This window comes from Dermacentor variabilis, chromosome 3, assembly GCF_050947875.1.
Source record: "Dermacentor variabilis isolate Ectoservices chromosome 3, ASM5094787v1, whole genome shotgun sequence".
Taxonomy (NCBI): Eukaryota; Metazoa; Arthropoda; class Arachnida; order Ixodida; family Ixodidae; genus Dermacentor; species Dermacentor variabilis.
In genome coordinates, this window is record NC_134570.1 from 74,360,420 (window position 1) to 74,383,939 (window position 23,520).

A 23,520-nucleotide genomic window follows, 5' to 3' on the forward strand; every position below is an offset into this window, starting at 1 on the left:
GCGCTCTGTTGCCTAAAAGGTTGAGTTTCGCATGTAAAATACATCGTTGAATGTCAAAGGACGGGCTTTGACACAGAACGTGCTGTGGAGTGTCATCACACCCGCACAAATTGCACGCCACACTGTCCGCCATTCCTATCAGGAATGAATAGGAATTTGTAAATGCGACGCCTAACCAGATGCGACACAGTAAAGTTGTTTAGAGACAGGAGAGTCCAGGTGGCAGATGAAGTCGCAAGTTAGGGTCGAGTAAGTGCAGGCGTGAGTTGGTGAAATCCGGTGAATTCCATCTTAAAAGTGTGATTTGGCCAGCAAGTGGCTGAAGTTGCCACGCAGTATCAGTACTTGAAAATGGCATAAGAACCCGCTGATGTTTTTGATAAGACGAATGTCCAGCTTCATCTGCGCTGTCATTGCCAAAAATTCCGCAATGGCTTGGCAACCATTGAAATACAATGTCGTGGCCTTTCTCGAGCGCGTGATTATGAGCGTGCCTTATTTTGAACACTAGCTGCTGGTGTAACCCATGACGTAGGACGAAATGCAGAGTTTGTAGGGCTGCTTTAGAATCGAAGAAAATGGCCCGACGATTTGGTGACTAGTGGAGCAGGTATTTGAGTGCACCTTGAAGAGCCAGAAGTTCAGCTGCTGGCGACGTTGTATTGTGCGAATATTTAAACTGCAAAGGGACGCCGTCAGATGGAACAACTACTGCTCCGGTAGACCTGTTTGAATTGGTGGAACCGTCCGTGTAAATGTGTATGCGGTCAAAATAAGACTCGTTCCGGAGAAGCAGAGACAAGTGCTTCAAGGCTAGTGGTAACAAGTCTCCCTTTTAAGCGATCCCAGGAATTGAGTAGCACACGTGAATTTGCAGGAGACACCACAGTGCCGATGTTGGGCGTTTCGCAGGCTTGAAGCCAGATGGCACCGAGTCATGGTGTCTCGTCACAGTACCACAGGATGTAACCTGTGGTCTTCGCACTGGCAAATCGGCTAAATGGTGGGGTGGTAGCCGAGAAGGGTGTCGAATGTGCGCTCTCAGCATCTCACCGACGATATGAGTGGTGATCGGGTGCTCCTGTGCAATGACGATCGTTGCAGATGTCGAAGAACACCTCGGCTCGCCAAGACGTGTCCACAGTGCTTGGGCTTGTACGCTCTCTAGTGCAAGAAAATTAGTCTTGCCTGTGTTGCACAAAACAGGAAGACTGTATCGCAAAAACACGAGAAAAAGTACCATGTATAGCGGCAACATGGAGCACCCACAATTTTCCAACTATGAATTTGAACATATTCGCAATACAAATGAGCTTTTTCTTCGTGTATGAGACATGTGTACTAAAGGTGAGGTCACAATCCACACTGACGGCTAAGAACCTGTGAGCTTTCTTGTACGCGATGGACTAGCCCTCGATACACACCGGGTAGAAACACATTGCTTTTCCTGTAAATGCCACTAGTGTACATTTTCCTTTAGAAAGTGTCGGACCTTGTCGGCGAAGGTATGCCAGTGTCAGAGTTGTCGCTTTCTGTATTCTTACGTGCACTTGTGGCCTTGTCAGGCCGGACGCCCAGATACAAATATCGTCAGCGTAGAGCGAGACATTAGCAGTGTGTGGCAGCGTTTTGGCAAGCCCCACAAGAAGGAGGTTTAAAAGAGTATGGCTCAACACTCTGCCTTGTAGGACACCACGACTTGAGATATATCTACTTGTCGGGCCATCCTCTGTAAGGACATACACAGATCTCCGTGAGCGATAGCTCCTACTCCACCTAAAGACGTGACCTACAATTTCTGCAGCCTGAAGAGCTTGGAGAATGGCTTCATGTTTTACGTTCTCATAGGCACCTTTTACTGCTAAGAAGAATGCCACAGAGAGGAGCTTCATAGCTTTTTGTTGCTGCACGGAGGTCACCAGATCAATGACGCTGTCAATGGAAGGTCGTCCACGTCGAAAACCAGACATAGCCTCAGGGTAAATGTTATAGTATACTGTGGAAGTTCGGGAAATGTTAACGGGCATATGCAGTAAAATTTCGAAATGTGTGTGTAAATTAAGGTCTGAATGAACTTTTCCAAACGATCGTAAAATGGGGGCCATGGGTGACGCGGACCGAATGTTTCAATTGCGTAAGTGAAACATGTGTTTGACGATAAATGCTGAACACTCGCTTTCTCGCAATTCCTAGGCGGTATAGGATGCGCGCAGTCCATTTTCCAAGTCTCCGCGGTGAACTATGCGAGGCTCATTGTTTATACTTCGCTGAAGTCAGAAAACTGTCGTAGGTGACTTTCGATGAATATTTAATTTGTGCAGCAGAATTATAGTCTTTATTGAAAATTACTTATTTAAGCGTTCCATAGTGTTTTACTATCTTATCCAACATGCTTACCACAATACTAAAAGACCTGTACATGAAGCAGACTTTAAAGTCGGTGGAAATGAAGGAAATGTTATGCGTAGATTATGGCGCCAACTTATTTTTCTGGTTTGCTTAACCGTGTTGCCAATAAACAATGAACCCTCATTTCCTTTCTTCCATTTTTCCCCTATTTTTGAGCGATACACAATGTATCAGTAAACAAAGCAAGACACCGAGCCACGTCCATTCAGCCCGCTGCTCTGCAATAACTACTGTAGCACCCAAAATTAAACTTATGGAAAACGGGAGGACTATTACGGGAAATTATTATTCGAAGTTACATGCTTGTGGATAAAGTATAACCCTTTGCAAGGAATTCCTTCGTGAAGTAGTCAAAAGCGTAATATATGACAATTTTACGCTGTTTCCCCAATGTGCGAAAGCTTACACCAACTTTCATATTTCATGAAAATTACGAAAACATTGAGGGTTGTACGTAGAGAATGTTCAAAGTGTGTAGGCGATTTACGAATTTTGAAATAAATTACGTATTCAAGCGCTCCCGAGCTTTATCACCATGTTTACCGAGGGGCGCTAAATTTATCCCATTGCCTTGGGATAACTACGAAGTGCGAAACGATACCCAAATAAATATTATCAAAAATAGAGGAAACTTTGTCAGAACTGTATGGGAAGCACGGTTTGGGTACGGGCTAGTTGGTATTCCATTGTTTCAAACATTATTTACAGTACATACAAGGACAAGGTACCAAAAGAACGACGAAGACAAGCGCTGTATTTCAGCACTTTTCTTCGTCGTTCTTTTAGTCCCTTGTCTTTGTATGCGCTGTAAGCGGTGCTTGAAACAGTATGGGAAGTTTCATATTTATGGATCCATCACAGTTTCTCTAAGAAATTCCTTCAGACACTGCTCGGGAGTATTTATTGGACATCTTACGCTATAGCTGACCTGTTACACCGAGTTTAAATTAACTAAGTGCTTAACTGACTTAACTAAAAGCGCTGCCAATTTTTACTGAACCCTCAGTTTCTTCATTATTTTTAAACGGTATACCCAGTTCGTAGTGGGGTTTCCCCGTATCCTCTGTGAACTTAACGAGCCACCTTACTTATACATGGTAAAAAAAGAAATAGGTGGTTGTTGATATGGTACGCAAAGTTGAAAGTGTGTGCGTCAATTGGGCACTTAATTTACTTATGGAAGCTCTTCGGAGCGGTATAATTGTGTTTCACGAATAGCACGGAAACTAAACCGCTTGCTTGAGGAACTGTAAACTCCACCAAGATCAAATGTAATGCAAATGGGGCAACAACCAATGTACTAGTAGAAGTATTATGCGTGTAGGTGAATTACTACCTTTGTAAAAAAGCCCCCAACAAGGGATCTAAAGCGCTATATGGGGCTAAGGTTCCAAAAGCGTTTCGTATGAGGGTAACGTGCTGAGGTATTTATCTGAATTGCTGAAATTCTCGAAACTGCTAGATATTTCTTTTTGAACTGCTCGAAAGAAAAGCCATTCGCTGGAATAATAATTGTGGTTAACGAAAGGTCACCCAAGTCTGCGGTCTTTTATGTCTGTGTAAGAATGAACGTAAAAAAAGGTGAATGTTCATGATGAGCTCACATCGATTTGTTGCTGACTTTGACCATATGTCATGTTTCTCTGGGCATGTGTTCATGTCTTTGTTCTTCAGAAAGGCCATGCCTACGCCACCGAATACGAAGCACTAGTAGTCTTACAAAGCCGTCGATTCGACGTAGCCGACGTTGAAGAAGTTCGCTCGACTAAAATACAGAGTAGAAGAGTATTAACGCGAAAGCGTTAAGGGCCCTGTGTCGCAGAAAATCCGGCGTCGACATCACGCATCCCACGTCCAACGTCGGACGTCATTCCGGCAAAAGTATTTTCGTACCAGGCATAACCAACCACGCATGCCCTCGATATCGCCTAAGAAAGTTGCTGAACTAATTGATTTTTTCAAAGTAAAATACGTCAGAAAAATTGTAAAGTACAATTTGCACACACCCTAGAGACATGATAGCTTCGGACTGTAATTTAAATGTGCGAGAAAACATAATTCTGTTATGGGGAAACTAAAAAAACAGCGCCTTTTCCAGCGTTTCTACCAATCATACACCGGTCACGGCGTCTGCCATATGCGCAATATCTTGGAGGCCACGGAGTGGCGCACCCGGTTCTTTGCAACATCTCCAGATGGCGCTCGCCTCCTGCGCATCGTGGCCCACGCAAGAGGCCGCCTTTCTACCAGACAGCTAGCCTTCGTGCATAGGGTTCGCAGCCAGCGTTTCCTCATAAGCATTATGGTTGCCTAAGCTGCAGTTTCCGCGACGCGGGAGAAGCAGTCAGGGATCTTTGAATGCTATCGCGTTCCACTCTTAAAGACGAAGTGAAGCATCCTCCTTTTTTTTATCCGTTCATTTGTCTAGCTTTGTCACTGAATCAAGTTTCCACTTGCAAAAGTCAGTGTGATGACAAGAATTCTTATTAGACTACATGATATCAACCCGAGACTTTAAATAATGGAAACCGGAACCCCAATATCACGTGCGTATATCGCTTGTCTGCTTGTCTTCGTGTTGTGATGTCCATTTCCATAATTGCACTACGCAAATCATTACTAGGTATATAAACTGAGGGTGAATACTGTAGGCCTCTTAGGTAACCGTTTGACAACTAGCCGTAATGTGTATAGAATTCAAATGACGCTCTCACCCGACAATGATAAATAGATATAATGAACTAGCGCTGCCGCTCTTCTACATGACCTTAGACTCTTACCACGGTAATTTTATGTTAGCCTATAGTTGCAAGTATTAACCCTTTAACATAAAGATTACTTGCTTAATAACACGACTTTCATCATTGCGTTTTTGTTAATTTCCTTCGTATCTAGTGGTTATATATGTCGAAGGCTCTATTTTAAAGTTTACTGCAACGCCAAATTTCTTGGAACCTATGCAGTGTAACCTATAAAGATGGTTTTAATTCGTTTCTCAGGGAACGTATTGTATGGACTAGAAATTTACTGATTATTGCGTCGTATTGCAATAGACTAACGTGTACTTTATGGTGTGCGGCTCGGGGATGGAGGCAGGTTGGACTAAATATTTTATTGGTAAAGGTCGGAATGTTTGGCATCGCAATGTCAAAAAAAAAAAGCTCAGTGCCCTTCCACTCTTTGAAGAAGGATGACCAGCGAAGCTATGTGGGCCCCTTAATGGTGAAAGGCACCTCCGCCGTGGGTTGGCCCGGCATTGAACTATCTTCGGGATCGGCCCACGTATGGGGAGTGCTTAACGCCTGCTTCAACTTCGCCGCGGGTCGGCACGGCATCGCACTATCTTCGGGATCGGCCCACGTATGGGAAGTGCGTAACGCTTGCTTCACCTCCGCCGCGGGTCGGCCTGGCATTGCACTATTTCCGGGATCGGCCCACGTATGGGGAGTTTTTTGCTTACCTTGCCAACGATACAAACGTTTAAGTGGACGGTACAGGTATACAGCGTCGTTGTAAAAAAGGTTTAAGTCTTGCACGAGCGCATGCTCAACTCTGACGGCAGCAATTCATTAGTCAGTGATCTATACAGCATACGTGTCGTTATAATCTAAGAGCACGCCACAGAAACAATAAACATACATCGGAGAATATTGTGGCGAACGAAGTTGTGACTATGGTTCAATTGGGTGGGAAGACCACCGCTACCAATGCAGGCAGTTTAGGCTGTGGTATAAAACATAGGCTTTTACACCTGCAGTAAAACTAAAAGCGGATGCATTATATAAGGGTAATTGAATGTACACTTGTACCCAATGTTTTTTTAATTTATTTCCTTGTGTATCGATGCTTCATTTAGTCGCGTTTGTGTCATCTTGTCCTGAAACGCGACACCCAATGACAGCGGGCGCACACTGCAAGGTGCACGTGGGCGCACGCTGGATTACCGTAAAGCTCGACGACTGACGGAATAAAAGCGTCGAGCAGGGCGAATAACTATTCTGTAAGGCAAGAAAGATGCTTTGTAATAAGACTTACTGTACACTGCAACGGAATGCATTGCCGCCAGGCGTTTTTCATTCGTATAATAAACGTATAGGAGGGAGTGATTCTTAAATTACAAGAAATGTCGTGTTCATTAGAGGCCGCAAGACACACACAACTTATGGCCGCTCACTAACACGTGAGAAAGACGCCACTACATTGAAATGACAGCGGGCGACAGCCGCCCCGGTAAGGTCTCGTAGACAGATAAATGCGCTCACGGTACGACGCCACAATGGTGGCCCGCCAAATGAGCAGGGAGAGAATATGCAAATACAAATGAACAGCAATATCTTTAAACTAAAGAATATTAACATCTTAATATATGGTTCTGTGACACTCTGATGGAACTGTAATTTGATTATTATTTTTAGTTGCCCTAGATACATGGCGTAATCAATCGCGCTTCAGTTTCCGCCAAACATGAGCACAGTCATATCTCTTCTGCGTCGCGCAGCTCTCCAGATGCATGCCGGGAAGAATGTCGCCGGTGCGGTCTTTTTGAAGCGGTTGTGTCCTGTTTTCTTTCATCGCTTTAACCACGTTTTTACGCTCTCCGATTTGGTGAAGTGCGCTTACCAAGCGTGTTGTGTTTCGAAGTCGCTGGTGACACGTGGTACAGGTACCAAAAAGACTCCTAAACGTGCGCGAGCCACTGAAAAGAAGCCATGACGCCGTGGAGAAGGGACATGTTTGGTATGCTGCGTGGCCGCTGCATTGAGACGCATTGCCGATGGCCAATGGTAAAAGTTCACTTACCTGCCAGTAGTAAGCATCGGTTTTGTTATTACTGCTGCGATGACCGCCGAAGACAGCAATAAATGTGACCTGGGTAAGCAGTGCTTCTTGTTCAAATAATCATTTGCTGTTGTGTGTCTGTGTCGTATATTTCACTGTCAATTCACGCTGATGATAACGCTACTCAATGATATTGAAGAGGACTACTTGCTTGCTTTATAAATACTTTTGGAAACACTGCTCTGTTCAGGCATATTTTAAGACAATTTCAAGCCTGAAATCAAAATTCACCTTCCCCGGGTTAATTTAACTTTCTCTCTCATATACAACTAACTTCAGCCAAATTATTCCAGCGGTTCTCTCATTAAAACATTTCTACGCTTTACTTGTGTATGAATAAAGAAACCGGATTTGGCCCCAAGGCAAAGCTTCCTCTTAAGCAATTCGGCTGTTTATTGTTTTCCTCATCGTGACAAAAGAAAAGGTAATTTCGGAAGTAAGCGCTGCCAGTAATTTGGTAATGTTTTCTGGAATGTGGGCTGCTAGCTCAAGCGTGGAGAAAACTACTTGCACAGGAACAGTTGGTATCTGATGGATGCCTTCGTCTTTTACTGGAGTTGAGTACGTAAATAATGATGGCGAATATGTGCCGATGTAAACGACAAATCAAACCATCTTTCTTTTTGAGAGTTTTTCATGAAATACTGATCGCACGAAGAATGCATTCATGAAACATCACCATAACTATGTCGCAGCGCTTTCATTTGTTCTTCTGCAGCTTACGAGAAGGGATACTGTTGTGAAAGTCCAAATCCTGCAGATTTGAAGTACACCAGTCGTAACAGCTGTGCTCTTAGATAAAAACGTGGTAAAATTCCGCTCCACCAATATGCAAAGAGAGTATTGTACGGTTCAAACGCAGGTGTTATGGGTACAGCTCTTTGGGATTCGTGCTTTTAAGCAGACCTATTCATATGCGTTTAACAAATCCGTTCTGCGGGCACCCGAAAAGTGGAAGGATATTCATGGAAGTAAAAACTCGCAACCACCTAAGTGAAACACGAAGCTATAAAAGAAACATGCGTTTTTCTCGAAAAGCAAGCTTTTTTCCCTTTCACAGGTGCATTCAGTAGAAAGCCCCAATCACGCAAGACTGAAGATAGTATTTCACAAAGAGACTCACACGTATTCTGAATTGTCGACTCGCTTATTTGTCTGGCTATTTGGTGCGTATCGGCAGGCTCGCCCAGAACAAGGTGATACAGGAAGAGAGAGGAAACGTTTCCTCTCTGTTGACCCTACGTGACGTTATGCTCCAACTTGTGGGTATGTCGAAACTATCGACAGCACATGCAACACCATCAGCCATTGTGTTCAGGACTAAGCATAGGCTTTCATAATGCATTTCTCTAGCCACAAACACGAAATAGTTGGTTTCATCCGTATGCATTAAAGACAACATGAACAAACCCCGAACATCGACTTTAGACACTTCGCTTCACACTCCGATCAAATGATTCATGCTTGTATAAAGTTAAGTGGTCCAGGGCGAAGCAGGGCAGAGGGACACAGAGAACATGAGGATGAGCGCTTACTGCAACTGAAATTTATTTTGTGCCACATCATCGCCCACTGTTCTCGCCTACGCTGTCTAGAAGTACCAACTCTCTTTGCGATAATGCCAGGGATGGCTTATTTATGCAAGGAACCTTAATTATGCATCCGGATGCGCGGCTCTGCAACCGCATGCGCTAGAATGCAGGGCTAAAAACCATCTCTTTCGTTCCTAACAGTGTTGGCATACTATTGCAGGCGGTCGTCTAAACACCTGGTAGACTGGCCTACGCAGCATGTACCATACTTCAAGGGGATTCTCTACACGATCCCGGCGCGCATTCTACACATCGGTTAGGGTGGCTCCCTTCACAGTGTTTTTTTTTCTTGATAAGGATGCTTCTCTGTGATAGTGAACAAGTCTTGTGCAGGGCAGAAAAAACTGCAAGTACACCAAGGCACTCCCCGATCTTTTTTAAATCCACTGGCAACTTGTTTGTGCGGGATCGCCGTGGCCTTACGGTGCTTTTGCGTAGTCTGCTCTTCGGAGACCGTACCTCCACTGCTATTTTTCTTTCTTTTTATGCGGATTGTCCCGGCTACTGAGACTAGTAATCGGTCGGGATAGCCTGAGGTGTACAGGCGTGTGACCTGTGCTTGAAAGTTGGCACTTAGTGGGTGGTGGAAGGACCAGTCTGATGCAGTGAAGAAGGAAGCCGGAACAATGGCCCTCTTTACTAGTTTCTGTGTGTGGATGAGAAGGGCTGTACTGGTGGCCCGGGGTTCACATGTCTAGCAAACATGATCATTAGAAAAACCAAGCTTAAGACCAAGGAAACGGATGGGATCTTCCTGTGGCATAAGTAATGACCAGTGTGGAAAGACATTCTTCAAGTATGCCGACCAGTTGTGATGAAGCAGAAACCTACCCCGAGGCACCACACTGTAAAACTAAACAAGAATTATCCACATATCTCAAGGTTCTCAGAACATGGGTTCCTTCTAATCGTTGCTACAAGGCTCTGACTAGTTTTGCCAGAAACAGGTGGCTCAACAATGAACGTTGTAAGCTGGTCGCATTCTCGGTTGATATAAAGGATCTTTATTACTCGCTCACACATAACGCTTTAATGGAATGCATCAGGGAAGGCATTGAAGACTCCGGTGGGATTGAGTTTCAAATCCAAGCCGAGTTACGCGCGGCAAACTTCCTCAATCTGGCGCACTTTTACCTAGAATGAACGTATGTGGAAGTCAGTTTGTCTTTAGTTTATCTTTAGAACAAAGGTGTATCTATCGGTCAGTGCACTGCGCCTTTGTTGAGCGACCTGATTTCACCGACGATTAGCAGCGGGAACCCGAAATCTGAGAACCATCACATATGCGGATGATTCTTAAGCGAAAGCCTTAAATGACTCATGGGTGGAAAAGATGACCGTCCAGCGTGGTGGCACCAAAATTCAAGCGCACGTGCCAGTATTTCTTTATCTGTATAAAAAAAGAGAGCCCGATTATCTCTGTTCGTGTTGAACGGACACCCTTCTAAATAATCAGTATGGCCACAAAAGTGTCTGCTTGTGGCTTTCCCGGTTTCGTCTGCCGAACAATGTGCACGTGTCTTTTGACGTTTTGAGGAGTATAAGCACGGCTGAGAGAACTGGAAATAAATCTGTTGTTGAACGTCAGTGCTGTGTGTTCGTCTAATTTCACTTTCCGTGTACCTCTCGTTCTGCCTGCACTACATGAAAGTGGAAGGCACCCTATATACAAGCCCATGTAGCCACCCTCGTGGATTAAAGCGTTAAAATAATTAAAAAAATTCATTCAGTGAACCTGCCTATGTGTCTTAATGATCTTTAGAGACTTTCCATGACTGATGTAATGTACAATTAAGCACGCGGACACAGTGACGATGTCTAGGTCACCGAAAAGGCCGGCGTAGCAACAAAGTCGCTGACTGAGCGAGCTGGCGGTTGTCGAAACGCCGCAATATACTGCTCCAACGTGACCACATACTGTGTCGTGACGCCAGGACACAGTATCCTCCCGTGAAACTAAATCGAAACTGGCTGTATAAAAGTTCTTATACTAAACCACCTGTGGTGCTATGAGGTTTTTCTGTATTTGTACCAAGGTTTAAGTTCGAGCACCTTTATGTCCGTGCTTCTGAACAGCTATGCCTTATAGTTTCTTTAACTCCACTGCTATTTATCATACTGGGCTCCTTATCCACCACCTCCATTATACTAGAATTTTCGCCGCATAGGTTGGTACTCGTACTAAGTTCTCATGGCAAGTTTTTGAATCGGTAGCAGTTGTGTACCGCTGCGCCAAGATTTAATCCTGTCATTATGATCACACAAAAGTAGATGTCACTTTATACGCCACTCTTAACAATGTTACGGGAAGGCCTTCACATATTTCTTTTCGTGATATTTTTCGCACGTACAACCACTGCATTCACATGACAATAGATGAGGTTTTAGACTGTTTTACAACATAAATACATTTTATTATTCCTTTTACGCAATAAAAACAACTCGACGCACTTCAACGACCGACGACTGCGTACTCGACGACCACAGATTATGCAAGTCCATAAGCTGTATTTTTTGAAGATACGGCATGTGTAAAGTGTTCGCTGTTCGCAGATTGCCAAGGACCAATCACATGGCAGTTACCGAACTTCCTCGCTTCGAAGGCACTTACATAAATGTCCAGGAAGGTGCCCACGCAGTATCTAATTTAAATGCCGGGAGCCAAATTATGAGAAGCCCGCCGTGTAAGCCCTCATGTCAGGTCAGCGGCGCGCTCCTATAATAGGGCACCACCGTACGTCTTCGCACATTAAAATAGCTAAGATTCTTTTCCACTTCACCGTGAAAGGCCATCGAAGTCTTGAGGAAAACAAGATAGCCATCCACATTCCAGACCTTGGAGACTGCAAATGTTTCAAGTTCGTCTTCCAGGTTACAGTTGTATCGTGCTGGTCACATAGCACAGGCACTAGGCCTGTGTCCTAAACATGTCCTAAAATAACTACGCAGTACAATCAGGAACGAAAATGCTGTTGGACATGGCAGAGGATTACGCACTAAGATCAAATTAGCAAAAAAAGTCGCAGTTTCGCCCTAAAGGCGAAGCATCGATTGCGATAGCAAATTAGTAGACAGCTACACAAACTAAGGATAGTATTTTTATCAACCGTAGAAATGTGGAAACATTCGCTCACGAACTGAACTAACAAGCATGGCGTCGGCGCGCACAAGCAAACATGAACACATCACACTCGCTGAGTGCGGACAATTGCTGACAAAACCCTGGCTTGAGCAAGCGCCACAGCAGCAGCGCGCGAGTGACCTTCGTGCGGTCTATCGCTTCAACACAAGAGTGGCGAGAACGCATTTTTACAAATGCTAGTGAGTAAAGCGGAGCGTGGCGTTTCTCGAGGCGCTCAACGTTTCTGCGCAAGCGCGAGTAAGAGCAGGTGCGAGAGAGAAAATCTGGGAGCCTTTGCTCCTTGAATATCTGACTCTGCTAGGCACTACGGTGAAAAGTTTCTTCACGCGTGTTGTACGCGTTTGTCCCTAGGCGTGCCGGCATTGCGGAGCGGGGCCGAGTTTGTTTACGCTTGTACGCGGGCTGCCAGCGTGGTGAAATAGGTGAAGTAGCGAGCACTGATGCCCCATTTGTGTGTGATAGCTGTGTGTGAAGGTGAATCGGACCGACTTTCTGGCGCGTGCGGCGCTGAGTCAGTCATGCTTTATTATAACTTTGTCGTGCCTTACGGTCATCTACCGTTAAAAAACATCACTGATTTTTCCGGGTAAGTGATTTGGGCCGTAGTAGAGGCTGCGCCGGCTCTCATGGACTTTTAAGGAGCATTTTTGAGTAGTCCTCCTTGAGCTTGAACGCTTGAACGCGATTGCTTCATGTCACGCCGTGAGGATTATTGACTTTGCGTGCCATCCACGTTAGCTTAGGTTAGCTTTGGTTTAGGTTAGGCTTAGGTTAACTTAGGTTAGCTTAGCGTAAAATGCGTTAGGGCGGCGCGGCGTATTCTCGCAGCGGCTACAGCGTGCGGATTATTGCATTTGCGTCTCGGCCACGTTATGTTAGGTAACGTTAACGTTAGCTTAGGTTGGGTTAGGTTAGGTTAACGTTAGGTTAGGCTAGGGCAGTCTAAAAGCCGTTAGGGTGGCGCGGCGTATTCTCACAACGGTTACGTCATTAGCATTATTGTCTTTCTGTGCCGGCCTCATTAGGTTAGGTTAACGTTAGGTTAGGTTAGCGTAAAACGGATTAGAGGGGCGCGACGTATTATAATAGCCGTTGCAGGTCCGCCCAGCGTGACCGGCGCCCTTTCAGCCACTCGCGTTCAACTGCGGTTGCTAAGGCGCTCTGCCTTAGATATTCAACATATGTGGACCGGCCGCTTCCACGGTACTGTTCCCACGGAAGCATCTGCGACGTTATCACCTGTTTCACCGCGCCGGCAGCCAGCGTCCGACCGTAAACAAACCCGACCCCACTCTGCAATGCCGGCACGCTTAAAGACAAGCGCATACAACGCGCGTTAAGAAACTTATCCTCCCTAGTGCCTAGGCGGAGTCATCTATTCAAGGAGCAAAAGACCCCACATTTTCTCTTTTTCACCCGACCTTACCCGCGCATGTGCGCAAGCGTCCGGCACCTCCGCAAGTGCCACGTCCCGCTGTACTTACTAGCAATTGTGAACTCGCGGCGAGAACACAGTGCGCAGAAAGGTGTGGGCCGTCTGCAGATCCCTTTCAACATACGGCGCGCCCGACCGCGCTCGGACACGCAAAGTACGCACTTGGTGGAGTCGAAGCCTACCCCTCTCCTGCCCGTGCTGCCCGCCCACTTTCCTCCACATATCACCCGCGATAACGAGCCGCGATCGTCAGTGCCCCTTGCACCTGGTCGTGGAATTCGCAGTTGCTGCCAGAGCGCAACGCCCCCCCCCCTCCTCCATCCCTCCCATCTCGCCATAGCCTTTCGCACGACGGAATACAGCGGGTTTGCTATACGATTTCTCCCTTCGCGCACACCAGGCTGAGCCGCCATCGTCCGCTTCTCTCGTGTACTTCCACTCGCACATACAGCATGCGACGCGCGGCGACGGTGTTATCACCCTTGAACTTTATACTTAACATCACGGCGACGGCGACGACAAAAATGCGCCTGGAGTGAGCATGTAATTTCTAGAGCAATAAGAGTTGTCAGTATAGGGCGGGCGCCAACTCAAGCAACACAGCGGTAGCTGGGGATCCCGAGAGAGGGTTCTTTAGCTTATTCTGAAGCATGTTAGTTATCAAGTAGATGCCCTCGTCGTTCAGTGTACATATTGTTTGTTACGGTAGAAAAGAGGACGAAGTCGTCGACGGTAAAGACGACGAAGTGGCAACAGCCTCTCGAGGTTCTGTGCTCGTCGCTTCTATGACGCTTCCGACGCCACTACGTCTACTCGCCGCTATGCTCGCTCGCCCTCGCCTCAACGTTGTCAGCCACGTCCGCCCCAACTTCACCGCTCAACCGTTCTTCAGGAGCTTCATGACGCTCCAACTGCCGGATACCTTGGCTTTGCTCGCACTTACGACCTCGTGCGCCGCCGCTTCTACTGGCCCGGCCTCGCACGCTCCGTACGGCGCTATGTAGCTGCTTGCAAGCCCTGTCAACATCGCAAAAAGCCAGCAACGCTTCCTGCCGGGCACTTACAGCCGATCGACATTCCACCTGAGCCGTTCTTTCGCGTGGGTTTCGATCTCCTTGGCCCTTTCCCCGAGTCCAGCTCCGGTGACAGGCGAATCGCTGTGGCTACTGATTACGCGACGCGCTATGCCATCACTCGGGCACTTCCAACGGGCTGCGCATCTGACGTCGCAGATTTCCTACTCCGGGATATCATTTTAGTACATGGAGCCCCGCGCAGCTCCTTACTGAGCGCGGCCGCACTTTCCTCTCCCAAGTCATCGCCGATATCCTACGATCATGTTCTACCAAGCACAAACTGACCACCTCCTATCATCCCCAGACCAACGGCCTTACTGAGCGACTTAATCGGACTATTACTGACATGCTATCGAAATTCGTTTCACCCGACCACAAGGACTGGGATGTGGCGCTGCCCTACGTCACGTTCGCCTTTAATTCATCACGCCACGATACTGCTGGGTATTCCCCCTTTTACTTACTCTTCGGTCGTGACCCACTATTACCATTGGACGCCTCCCTCCCCTTGATACAGTATCCGAGGACCGAGTATGCCCGCGACGCCATCGCCCACGCTGACGTTGCGCGCCAGCTTGCCCGTATTCGTCTGTTGGCATCGCAGGAATCTCAACGACAAGATTACAATCGCCACCATCGTGACACATATTTTTCACCAGGCTCTATGGTGCTACTTTGGTCCCCTTGCCGCCGAGTGGGGCTCTCCTAGAAACTCCTTCCGTGCTACAAAGGCTCTTACCGTGTTCTACGTCAAGTGACCAATGTCCCTTACGAAACAGTCCCCGAGACCTCCGTCATGGCACCCGGTTCCGCATCACCTTACGTCGTACACGTCTCTCGGCTTAACCGTACTATTCCCGTACCGACGGCCCAGTCTGAAGCACCGGGACGGTGCTTTTTCTGCCGGGGGTCGTGTTACGGTGGAAAAAAGGACCAAGTCATCGACGGTAAAGACGACGAAGTGGCAACAGCCTCTCGGGGTTCTGTGCTGCTGTATATATACGCATCGTGTAAATACATCGTGTAGATGGTTTATACCCGTGACAATATATTCGGATGATTGACGATGATGATGCCAATGCTGATGATGGTGACGACAATGACGGCGACGCCACACAAATGCTGGTACTGGTGCCAAACACCATTAAAACGGGTCGGTGTTAAACAAGGTCCCTGCTAAACACCGACCTTTTCTGCCCATGGCAGTAATGGCAGTAGAGGTCGCCGTTGCAGAGCTACAGAGATGACAGCAAAGAAAATATTATTTTTCTCAGTTTCAGTATCAAAAAGGACTGTTGTCAGCTTGTTGCAATGCTTCCGCTCGTGTTTAAAATATAAACTTCGCGCGAAGGCTCCTGTATGTTTACATGAATTTTAACGGGACTTCTTGCACGGACCAAAATTTTGTTGCTGTTGGCCTGCAAAGCATAACTGCTGCCGCCACATAAAACTACGATCCACTTCTTGTGCCCATTGCAATTAAACTTTGTAAGGTCTGGCGCTCCTGTTCTTGGCCATGGAGTCCGCGGTCATGGTCAGCGGCCCCCCTCGCCCCCCCCCCCCCATCTGTATATAGAGCGCCAGGCGGTAGAACATTCTTACCGTGCTTGAGTAATCCGAGGCTCAAGGTGGGCAGAAGGCAAGAAAAAAATTGCTGAGTTTTGTATGTTTATTTATTAAATTTATGAATCCTATGACGTGTGCGTAAAATATATCACCAAGTGTTTCGTTATTATCTCAGGCAAATAAAGAAACGATCGAATATCACAGTGGGAAGAGCTCACTCAAAATATCAGTTCACAAATGTTCGCAGAAACTGAGGCATCCGTTCATGTTGATGACACTAGATGTAGCATATTACGATGAGAGTATCTCTCTCTCTTTCTCTCTCTCTCTCTCTCTCTCTCACACACACACACACACACGCGCGCGCGCACGCACGCACACACACACACATACACACACACACACACACACACGCACGCACACACGCAAATGCACATGCACACACACACGCGCGCGCGCGCGCACACACACGCCCGCACAAATCAATTTTAAAAATAATTCATCTCACTGGTTTCGTGCCGCGGTCACTGCGAGTACATCAGCTTGTAGAGGTCGCCGCGAATGCGTCCTAAATAAAAACATATTGCCCGACGGAAATGATAAAAATGATAAGTGTGTAAATTTAGGAGTAGTGGCACTCTTTTCTAAATAAGCCCTAGTATTGTGGAACATGTTAGACGGGGACAGCCTATCAAATACGCAGCAGCGAGCGGTTTTTAGATAGTTGGTGTTGCATGGCTTCAGAAATGCAATACAGCGCAGCAAAACGAAGTCTGACAAGACGAAGACTGGCACTTGTCTTCTTCCTGTCACACTTCATCACACTTTCTATATAAGATACGCGACTTTGGCACGGAAAACTGCCATGTGCCGTTATTTGTACATGCTGGACTACCGTGGAAACGTGAGCCCTAGAACATCCCTTTCAATCTGCTCTTCTTGAAGGTCACTCAGGCTCTCGGAGGTCTACCAATATCCAGGTGTAGAGCTTCTTAAAGGCCATGTCCATGCGTCTGTACTTGAGGCTGTTTAGACCGTCCGTGGTGATGCGGCTTGACCATTTGTGGAGGAGCCCCATCCTGAAAATGTTTCACGCTGCCTTGAGACGAATACTTTCTGCAAGAGCGTACAGCTTGTTGGCAAAGTACACAAGCAATCGGGAGAAATATAACTTACAGTTACAACTAAAGGCGCATTGTTATGTGTACATTTGTGAACAGCAGGATCATTTCTCGTTCGGGCGCTGTAGAGTATCACAAGGAGTAGCAGCCAATCATAGAGGAAGCTAGCTAGCTTTCCATCGGTAAGGTATTCCTAATTTCGATCGCAGTGCTGTCACAAGGTCCCCTTTTCTTAATGTACTAAAGCATGTTCGCGTAAGTTCTGAAGCTTCACCCGCTGTCGTTTAAGGAAACACTTGAACGTAACACTCAGTACATATTCCTTCCAAGTTTGGCTAGTATTGACATAGCGCAAACAAGGCGAATACTCCGCTGCCTGAAACCCCAGTGCTTAATAAACGTACTGGGCTCCCAAGCAGACAGCTTCGCGGAGTAATGAGACTATAAGAACACTAAACAAATCGAATAAGCATACTCTGTTGCCATCCCTTGTTCGTCCCAGTACTCAGCACTATTTTTCTTGCCTATACATTTCACGAGTCATATCACGAGCTTTTAATTCACGAAATAATTTACACCCCTTCCGTCCAGTAAGTGTACGGGACGTTCGACAAAAACGCAAGAGTGTTTTTTTTTTTATGAAACTAACTTTTCGCTCAGTTCAGTGGCAAAAACAAGCTAAACGATAGAATTCGGAGGTGTTCTAAGTAGCCTTTGTTTTATTTCAGTTTCTTAGTTTTCCCATATGAAAAAAAAGTACAAAGACGAGAATGTAACGCCACTAGAAGCACTCAACTTCTCACGCTTCATAACACCGTATGACACTCAGTGTCGCTACTTGTCATTGCGCTCTTTATTTTTAGTTAATTACTTTATCTTTATTAGGGCAAATAATTCAACACACGAACATGTAGGGGACAGGCAGCACGAAACAACATACACCTGGCTGCACGGAAGCGCGATGATTTCAATGTATTGCGAAGACTGTTCCGCCAATGTTATTAAACGAAAGTCGTTAAACTGGCACTGAGCCACGTACGCGGTTGTGAACATCTCAGCCAAATTTCGCAGTCGTGCGTGACGCCTGGAGCTTGAAAGCGGAGCGCGAAGTCACCGTTCTCTCAGACGCTCCCTTCAACACAATTCTGCTCTTCGCTCTTTTCAGGACGCTTTATTTCGTAATATAGCACATTCCCCTACGCGTCTGCTATTGGCTAATAGCTGACATCAATCAAGAAGGGTGTTTGGATCAGTGCGATTCTAACTGCTGTTGGTATGCATATTCATTGACGCAGTTTATTAAATAAGCTGAAGCAAGCGAAATTCTGCTTTCCAATTCGTTCATAATTACGTACTTCCAGAAGAAGCCGACTTTCGTCTGCTCATGGGCGGCCGCGGCTGACCGCGTAGGCATTAAACTTTGGCGACCCTGCTTATCGGTTTTGTAGCCGTCGGGTCTCGCTAATTAGTACTAGTTTTCAACACTCAACTAGCTTCAAACCGCGCGAAACTCAGACGACGCTCACGCTTGCCAGCGCTTACTCCTAGCCGCTACTGGTTGGATGCCTTGGCAGACTTCGCTTGGCATTGAGGTATTGATAGCGCTTCAGAAGCGCGCAAGTTGGATGTGGCTACTGTCCGTCTGGTCAAACTGGTGCAGGACAAAGCCAGTCCGCAGCTCGTAGCACGCACAGACAGCAGCACGTGAGCGCCAGCGCGCACTCAAGGCCTGTCGTGCACATAGCAAACGCTGCGCATACGCGCTTCTGTTTCATGTAGCTGCGGTCTCTGTGTAGCGTAGACACCGTGACCGGCGCGGGTTTGCCTCGCCGAGTCCACTGGCTGAGCGTACTGCGACTTGCTGAGGACGCCCGCGTTTGGCGTGGCGTAGGTGCCAATATCAGAAATAGCGACGTCGACGTGAACATGCGAAATGAAATTTGAACTACGGTGACGTTGAGTCACCGCGGTTCCGTCACCCCGCTCCGCCGTAACCTTCGCAGTGCAAGTCATTGAATAAGGAGCGGAAGCACCGCGATGGCGTTGTTTGGTTGTCATTAGCTCTGCTGCTGCAGAACGGCCTGAAGTACTTTTTGCGGCAAAGTATTTCTGAAATAGTCTAATCTAACTTAAAGGACCCTTCTCAACTTCCGTAAAAAAGTGGATCGGGGCCCTTTCAAGTGTGCGGTTGTAGTACATATATGCGTGCATAAAGAATTTACATTGCTTCATCCACACTCGGTTGCGTGAGATGCGCACGTCCCAGAAAGGAAATCACGAGAAACACGGTATAGGTCGATGATGCTCGCGCCGTCCGTGCCTTTTATTCTTGTCCTTGTGCACCTCGCACTACCCATAGTATTAAGCAATGTTGTTACTAGGGCTATAAGTGGTATATTCCGAGAGTCTTAAATTTGCCTGTAGGTCAGCACTGTCGTGCGTTAGCTTCAACCTCCTTCTGTCATTGGCGCTGTTTCAGACTTTTACGCAGTATGAACGAGTAGGTGTTGACTCGCCCAACCTTCAGTGTTGCCACATGTATGCACCTGCATAGGACTAGCTAAAATTACAAAACGTTTGTTAAGGCATGTCAGCTGCGAAACGTGTACGTATACTAGCTGTCAATTTTACTTAGGCACCAGAGAGAGCTCGCAAGTGCAAAGATCGGAATTCAGGCGGGTGACGGTACACTACACCGCCGATGTCATTGTGCTTCTCAATATGGAAGGTTCGAAAATGTCTCTTGGAATTCGCCTTTTCACCGCTGCCGAGAATTGTTATTCAGTTAAATAGTGGAGCGCAGTCGCAGCGACTGCAATGGTGCGCTAAACGACCATGCTCTTCTGAGGATGCCCTCTTTTCGTGTTATCGCAGCCACTGGCTTATGCATTGCACCGTTTGAACAATATAGACCTTTCTGCAGGTCGCGGGCGTCTCTGCATATCGCTTTTGATGTGCGTTTGACAATTTTTTTTCTTATGGTTGTGGAACGCTCATTGCTGCTTTCTTAATCTACCGACATCTGCGAACATAAAGTAGACAACTTCGACGGCACCGACCACACAACTTTTACTTATTGCCGTTCAGCCACTGTTTTCTATGCCACACTTTATACATTTAAGTAACCACTTGCTTCTTCTTGTTGCAACAATGTTAGTTATCTTTTAGTCGAACTACTATTCCTTTGCTTCAAGAGAGCTTCCTGCACTGCTTTTAGCAGCGCCTACTGATGTCTGGCTCCAGAGAGGCTTTGCACTAGCAATTTAAAGCTAGCCCTCGCAGCGTGTGAGCACCTATTACCGCCAAGAAGCCCAAACACCATTCCTCATACAGAGAAACTTGAACATCTTTATCACATTATTTTCTGGCCATGAAGAGTACATTCGCATAAAATAGCGATTGGGTGTTACTCGAGTTTTCAATATTTAATATAATCAATTATTTTTAGCTGTTCGCTGAGCTATCTTCAGCTGAGACTTTGATAACATGCCAAAAACGCTAAATGCGTTGTTTTTTGTGCTTAAATCAGCGCTTTGGCGCATCAAACTCAGTGCATCGAATGTGATATGCGTTGGGCTTTGTGAAGTTGATTCACTTGAAAATATCCATTGAAATTCAAAGATTTATCAGTTATCTGAAACTCTGCCCGCATGTGTAACCTATATTGTTGTTAAATTTAACGCCTAACACTTGACGGTGCACTGCTAGATAGCGATTTCTTTCCGGCCAACATGTGAAGAAGGATGGTCACTTTAACAGTGAACTATACCTTATAAGCATCTAACAGATCATCGCCTGTAAAATAATTGAACAAAAAAAATTTGACGACGTTTCATAACCCGTAGGCTTGATCTCGACGACAAATAATCTCACCTTTTGTCGCTCGGCTTGCTTTTCACGTGGGCGAGGGTGGCGTACCTCGCCACATCTTTTGGACGCCTATATATCCTGTAACCATAATGTTTCAGCCTGCATTGAGCAAGAATAACACCATGTTCTCAGCAACACTGCAGACAGATTTGAGGGATTGAAAGTCAGTGACTGAAGATCACACCCTTTTCTTAAACAGCAGTTTCACAAGATGAAAGTACACGTCCATTTGTACATGGGACATTTGGGTGAGGCTTGGCCACTCCACTATCGGGTGGCGCCCCCATTAGCCCTAATAACACCGTGCACTTCATGCAGTCGCCTACGCCCTAACACTTGAGCGAATGCGCGTGTGACAACTCCCTAACATAACTAAATATATCCGATGACTCAAGAAGTAACGCAAAAGAACCACGCGCACTCTATCACTAGTCTAGCCTAGCTAAACTGTAAACGCGCACCGGAGTCGAACCAGCGACCTCAATCCCCGTTTGCGCGCAAGCACTCGTCCTGACTGCTCTCTGCGAGTCTACGTAACCTAGCTGCACTCAGAACGAAACGGCATAAACTTAGAACGGGGCTGCGAGTGCGACTAAAAATAACTGAAAGCGTGGTTCTCTAAAAAAAAAAAAAGGGCTAAACCACTCACGAAGTTAATATTTCGAGGAAATATTAACTTCGTGAGTTTTGAAGTTTTGAAATGTGTAGTGTTAATCATGGACAACATGAAAATTTCTAAACCCTCGTTTCCGTCCTGTTTAGAGGCGTTATATAAAACGCGTTTACATGGTTTCTCCGGCAGAACACCTGCGCCTTAGTTGCCTGAGCTGTCAATGGTAGCATACCCACTTATTGGCCCCTTTCCTGTCCGTTCTTCTCAATAAGACGCACACACACAAAAAAAAGAACGTATCAGCAGTCTGAGGAACCGTGGCCTGGGGTGCGCACTCTTTAAGCGTTGGTCGCTGTAGGTACATTCACTCTCTTTCTTTACGCATGCTTCACTTTGAAATACCTAATCAATACACTGTACCAAACACTCTCATCTGAAATTGCTGGAAAATTTCCTCTTTCACTATTTCACTAGTAATTTCTTTACTTTAGAACTAGAGAGAATAAACAATTCATCAACGATAAACTTATTTGGATGGAGCGTTTTGTATGTTCTGCAAGTAAGTTTTCCCTTCCTAGCCTTGACTGCAAGGACACTTGCCTGTAAGCCATGTCGTCGTCTTCAGCTCCCCAACCCCAGTACTTATTGGAGTATCCATTGACGCGCAGCATCTGCTCCTTGTTGACCGCACTCACTCCGCCAAAGAAATAAGAGTAATAAACTCTGAAAAAAAAATAACGACCACAAAAAGCGTTAAATTTATTCCCATCATGCTCACCGGGACCAATAACCAAGTGATTGCGATACGTTTGCGCTGCATATGGAATGTGTAATATTGTGATCCGCTTGCAAGCGACATTTCTGGAAATGTTTTCTGTGTACGCAATTACACCTACACGACGACTTTACCAGTCCAGTAGATCGCCCTACCTTCACACAGAGGGCACTTCGCGTCTTTCTCGGGCAACCAATTGGATTGCTGCACAGCCCAATATTTTCTTTCAAGTACACTTATCTCAGTTTACATAATACTGCATCTCGCCTCACTTCATGACTGGCTCGCACCTCGAACTGGCACCTCTGTTCTCCGACTGGCTACTGCTGAGTACGTTCCTTGTAGGCAATGATAATCTCAAAGTAAATGCTCGGGACTAAAGGTGCACAATAACCAATGTACATTCTCTTCCTCCCCAAGTGACCATGTGATGGTTTCACATTCCCTTTATGATTAAGGAACCTAACAATATTTTGAATGAACATTAAAGAAACTTTACCATTCAATCAAATGTTGACAAAATGTCATCGACATGCGCAACACACCGTCTTCTACACAATGGGACTCCTGTTCTTAAGGACAACATCCTATCTCTTTTTTGGAGCAATGGTACAAAGAGCAAAAATCCTGTTTCCACTTTCGCGGTGTCAAATTTGCATCCTGACTCGACGGTGGTTTTGGAAACGAACGCAAACCAGCGGCCATGCCGCAACTGTAATATTCCGCGGTCAGGGGGCTAGCCAGGGGTGGGGCTTATGGAGCTTCAGCCCCCATCCCCCCGGAAATATTTTCGTGCTGTCGCGCAACGCCGACCAAACCACCCCCGGCGCCGGAAATCATTCTGGACTTTGTCTAGTATGTCTTTTTCACGATCGAAAGGTCATTTGAGCACGAACATTGCAAACGTGGGCTGGATTTCGCGGCAACGCCCATGCACCGGGAGTCAGATAACGCAAAGAGCCCCATCCGAACACAAAGTTTCAAGGGCGTTTTGATGGCGAGCGGGCTCCTCGCGGCATCTTGCGGAGGACACGTAATCTACAGAGCGCATGGATTTCAATTCCGAGACTTTATGGCTATAA

General features: G+C 46.3%; 1 protein-coding gene across 2 annotated transcripts in view; it reads right to left on the minus strand.

The window, feature by feature from the left end:
• Window positions 1-16,063: 16,063 nt before the first annotated feature.
• LOC142575876 (beta-1,4-N-acetylgalactosaminyltransferase bre-4-like) overlaps window positions 16,064-23,520 on the minus strand; it is an 84,795-nt gene continuing 77,338 nt past the window's right edge. For both annotated transcript variants that reach the window (XM_075685625.1, XM_075685626.1), the window contains exons 6-8: window positions 22,264-22,386; window positions 21,054-21,149; window positions 16,064-17,138 (exon numbers count right to left, since the gene is read on the minus strand). In XM_075685625.1, coding sequence (XP_075541740.1) covers window positions 17,006-17,138; window positions 21,054-21,149; window positions 22,264-22,386 — 352 coding nt within the window. In that variant the 3' untranslated portion in view covers window positions 16,064-17,005. The remainder of the gene's footprint in view (window positions 17,139-21,053; window positions 21,150-22,263; window positions 22,387-23,520) is intronic.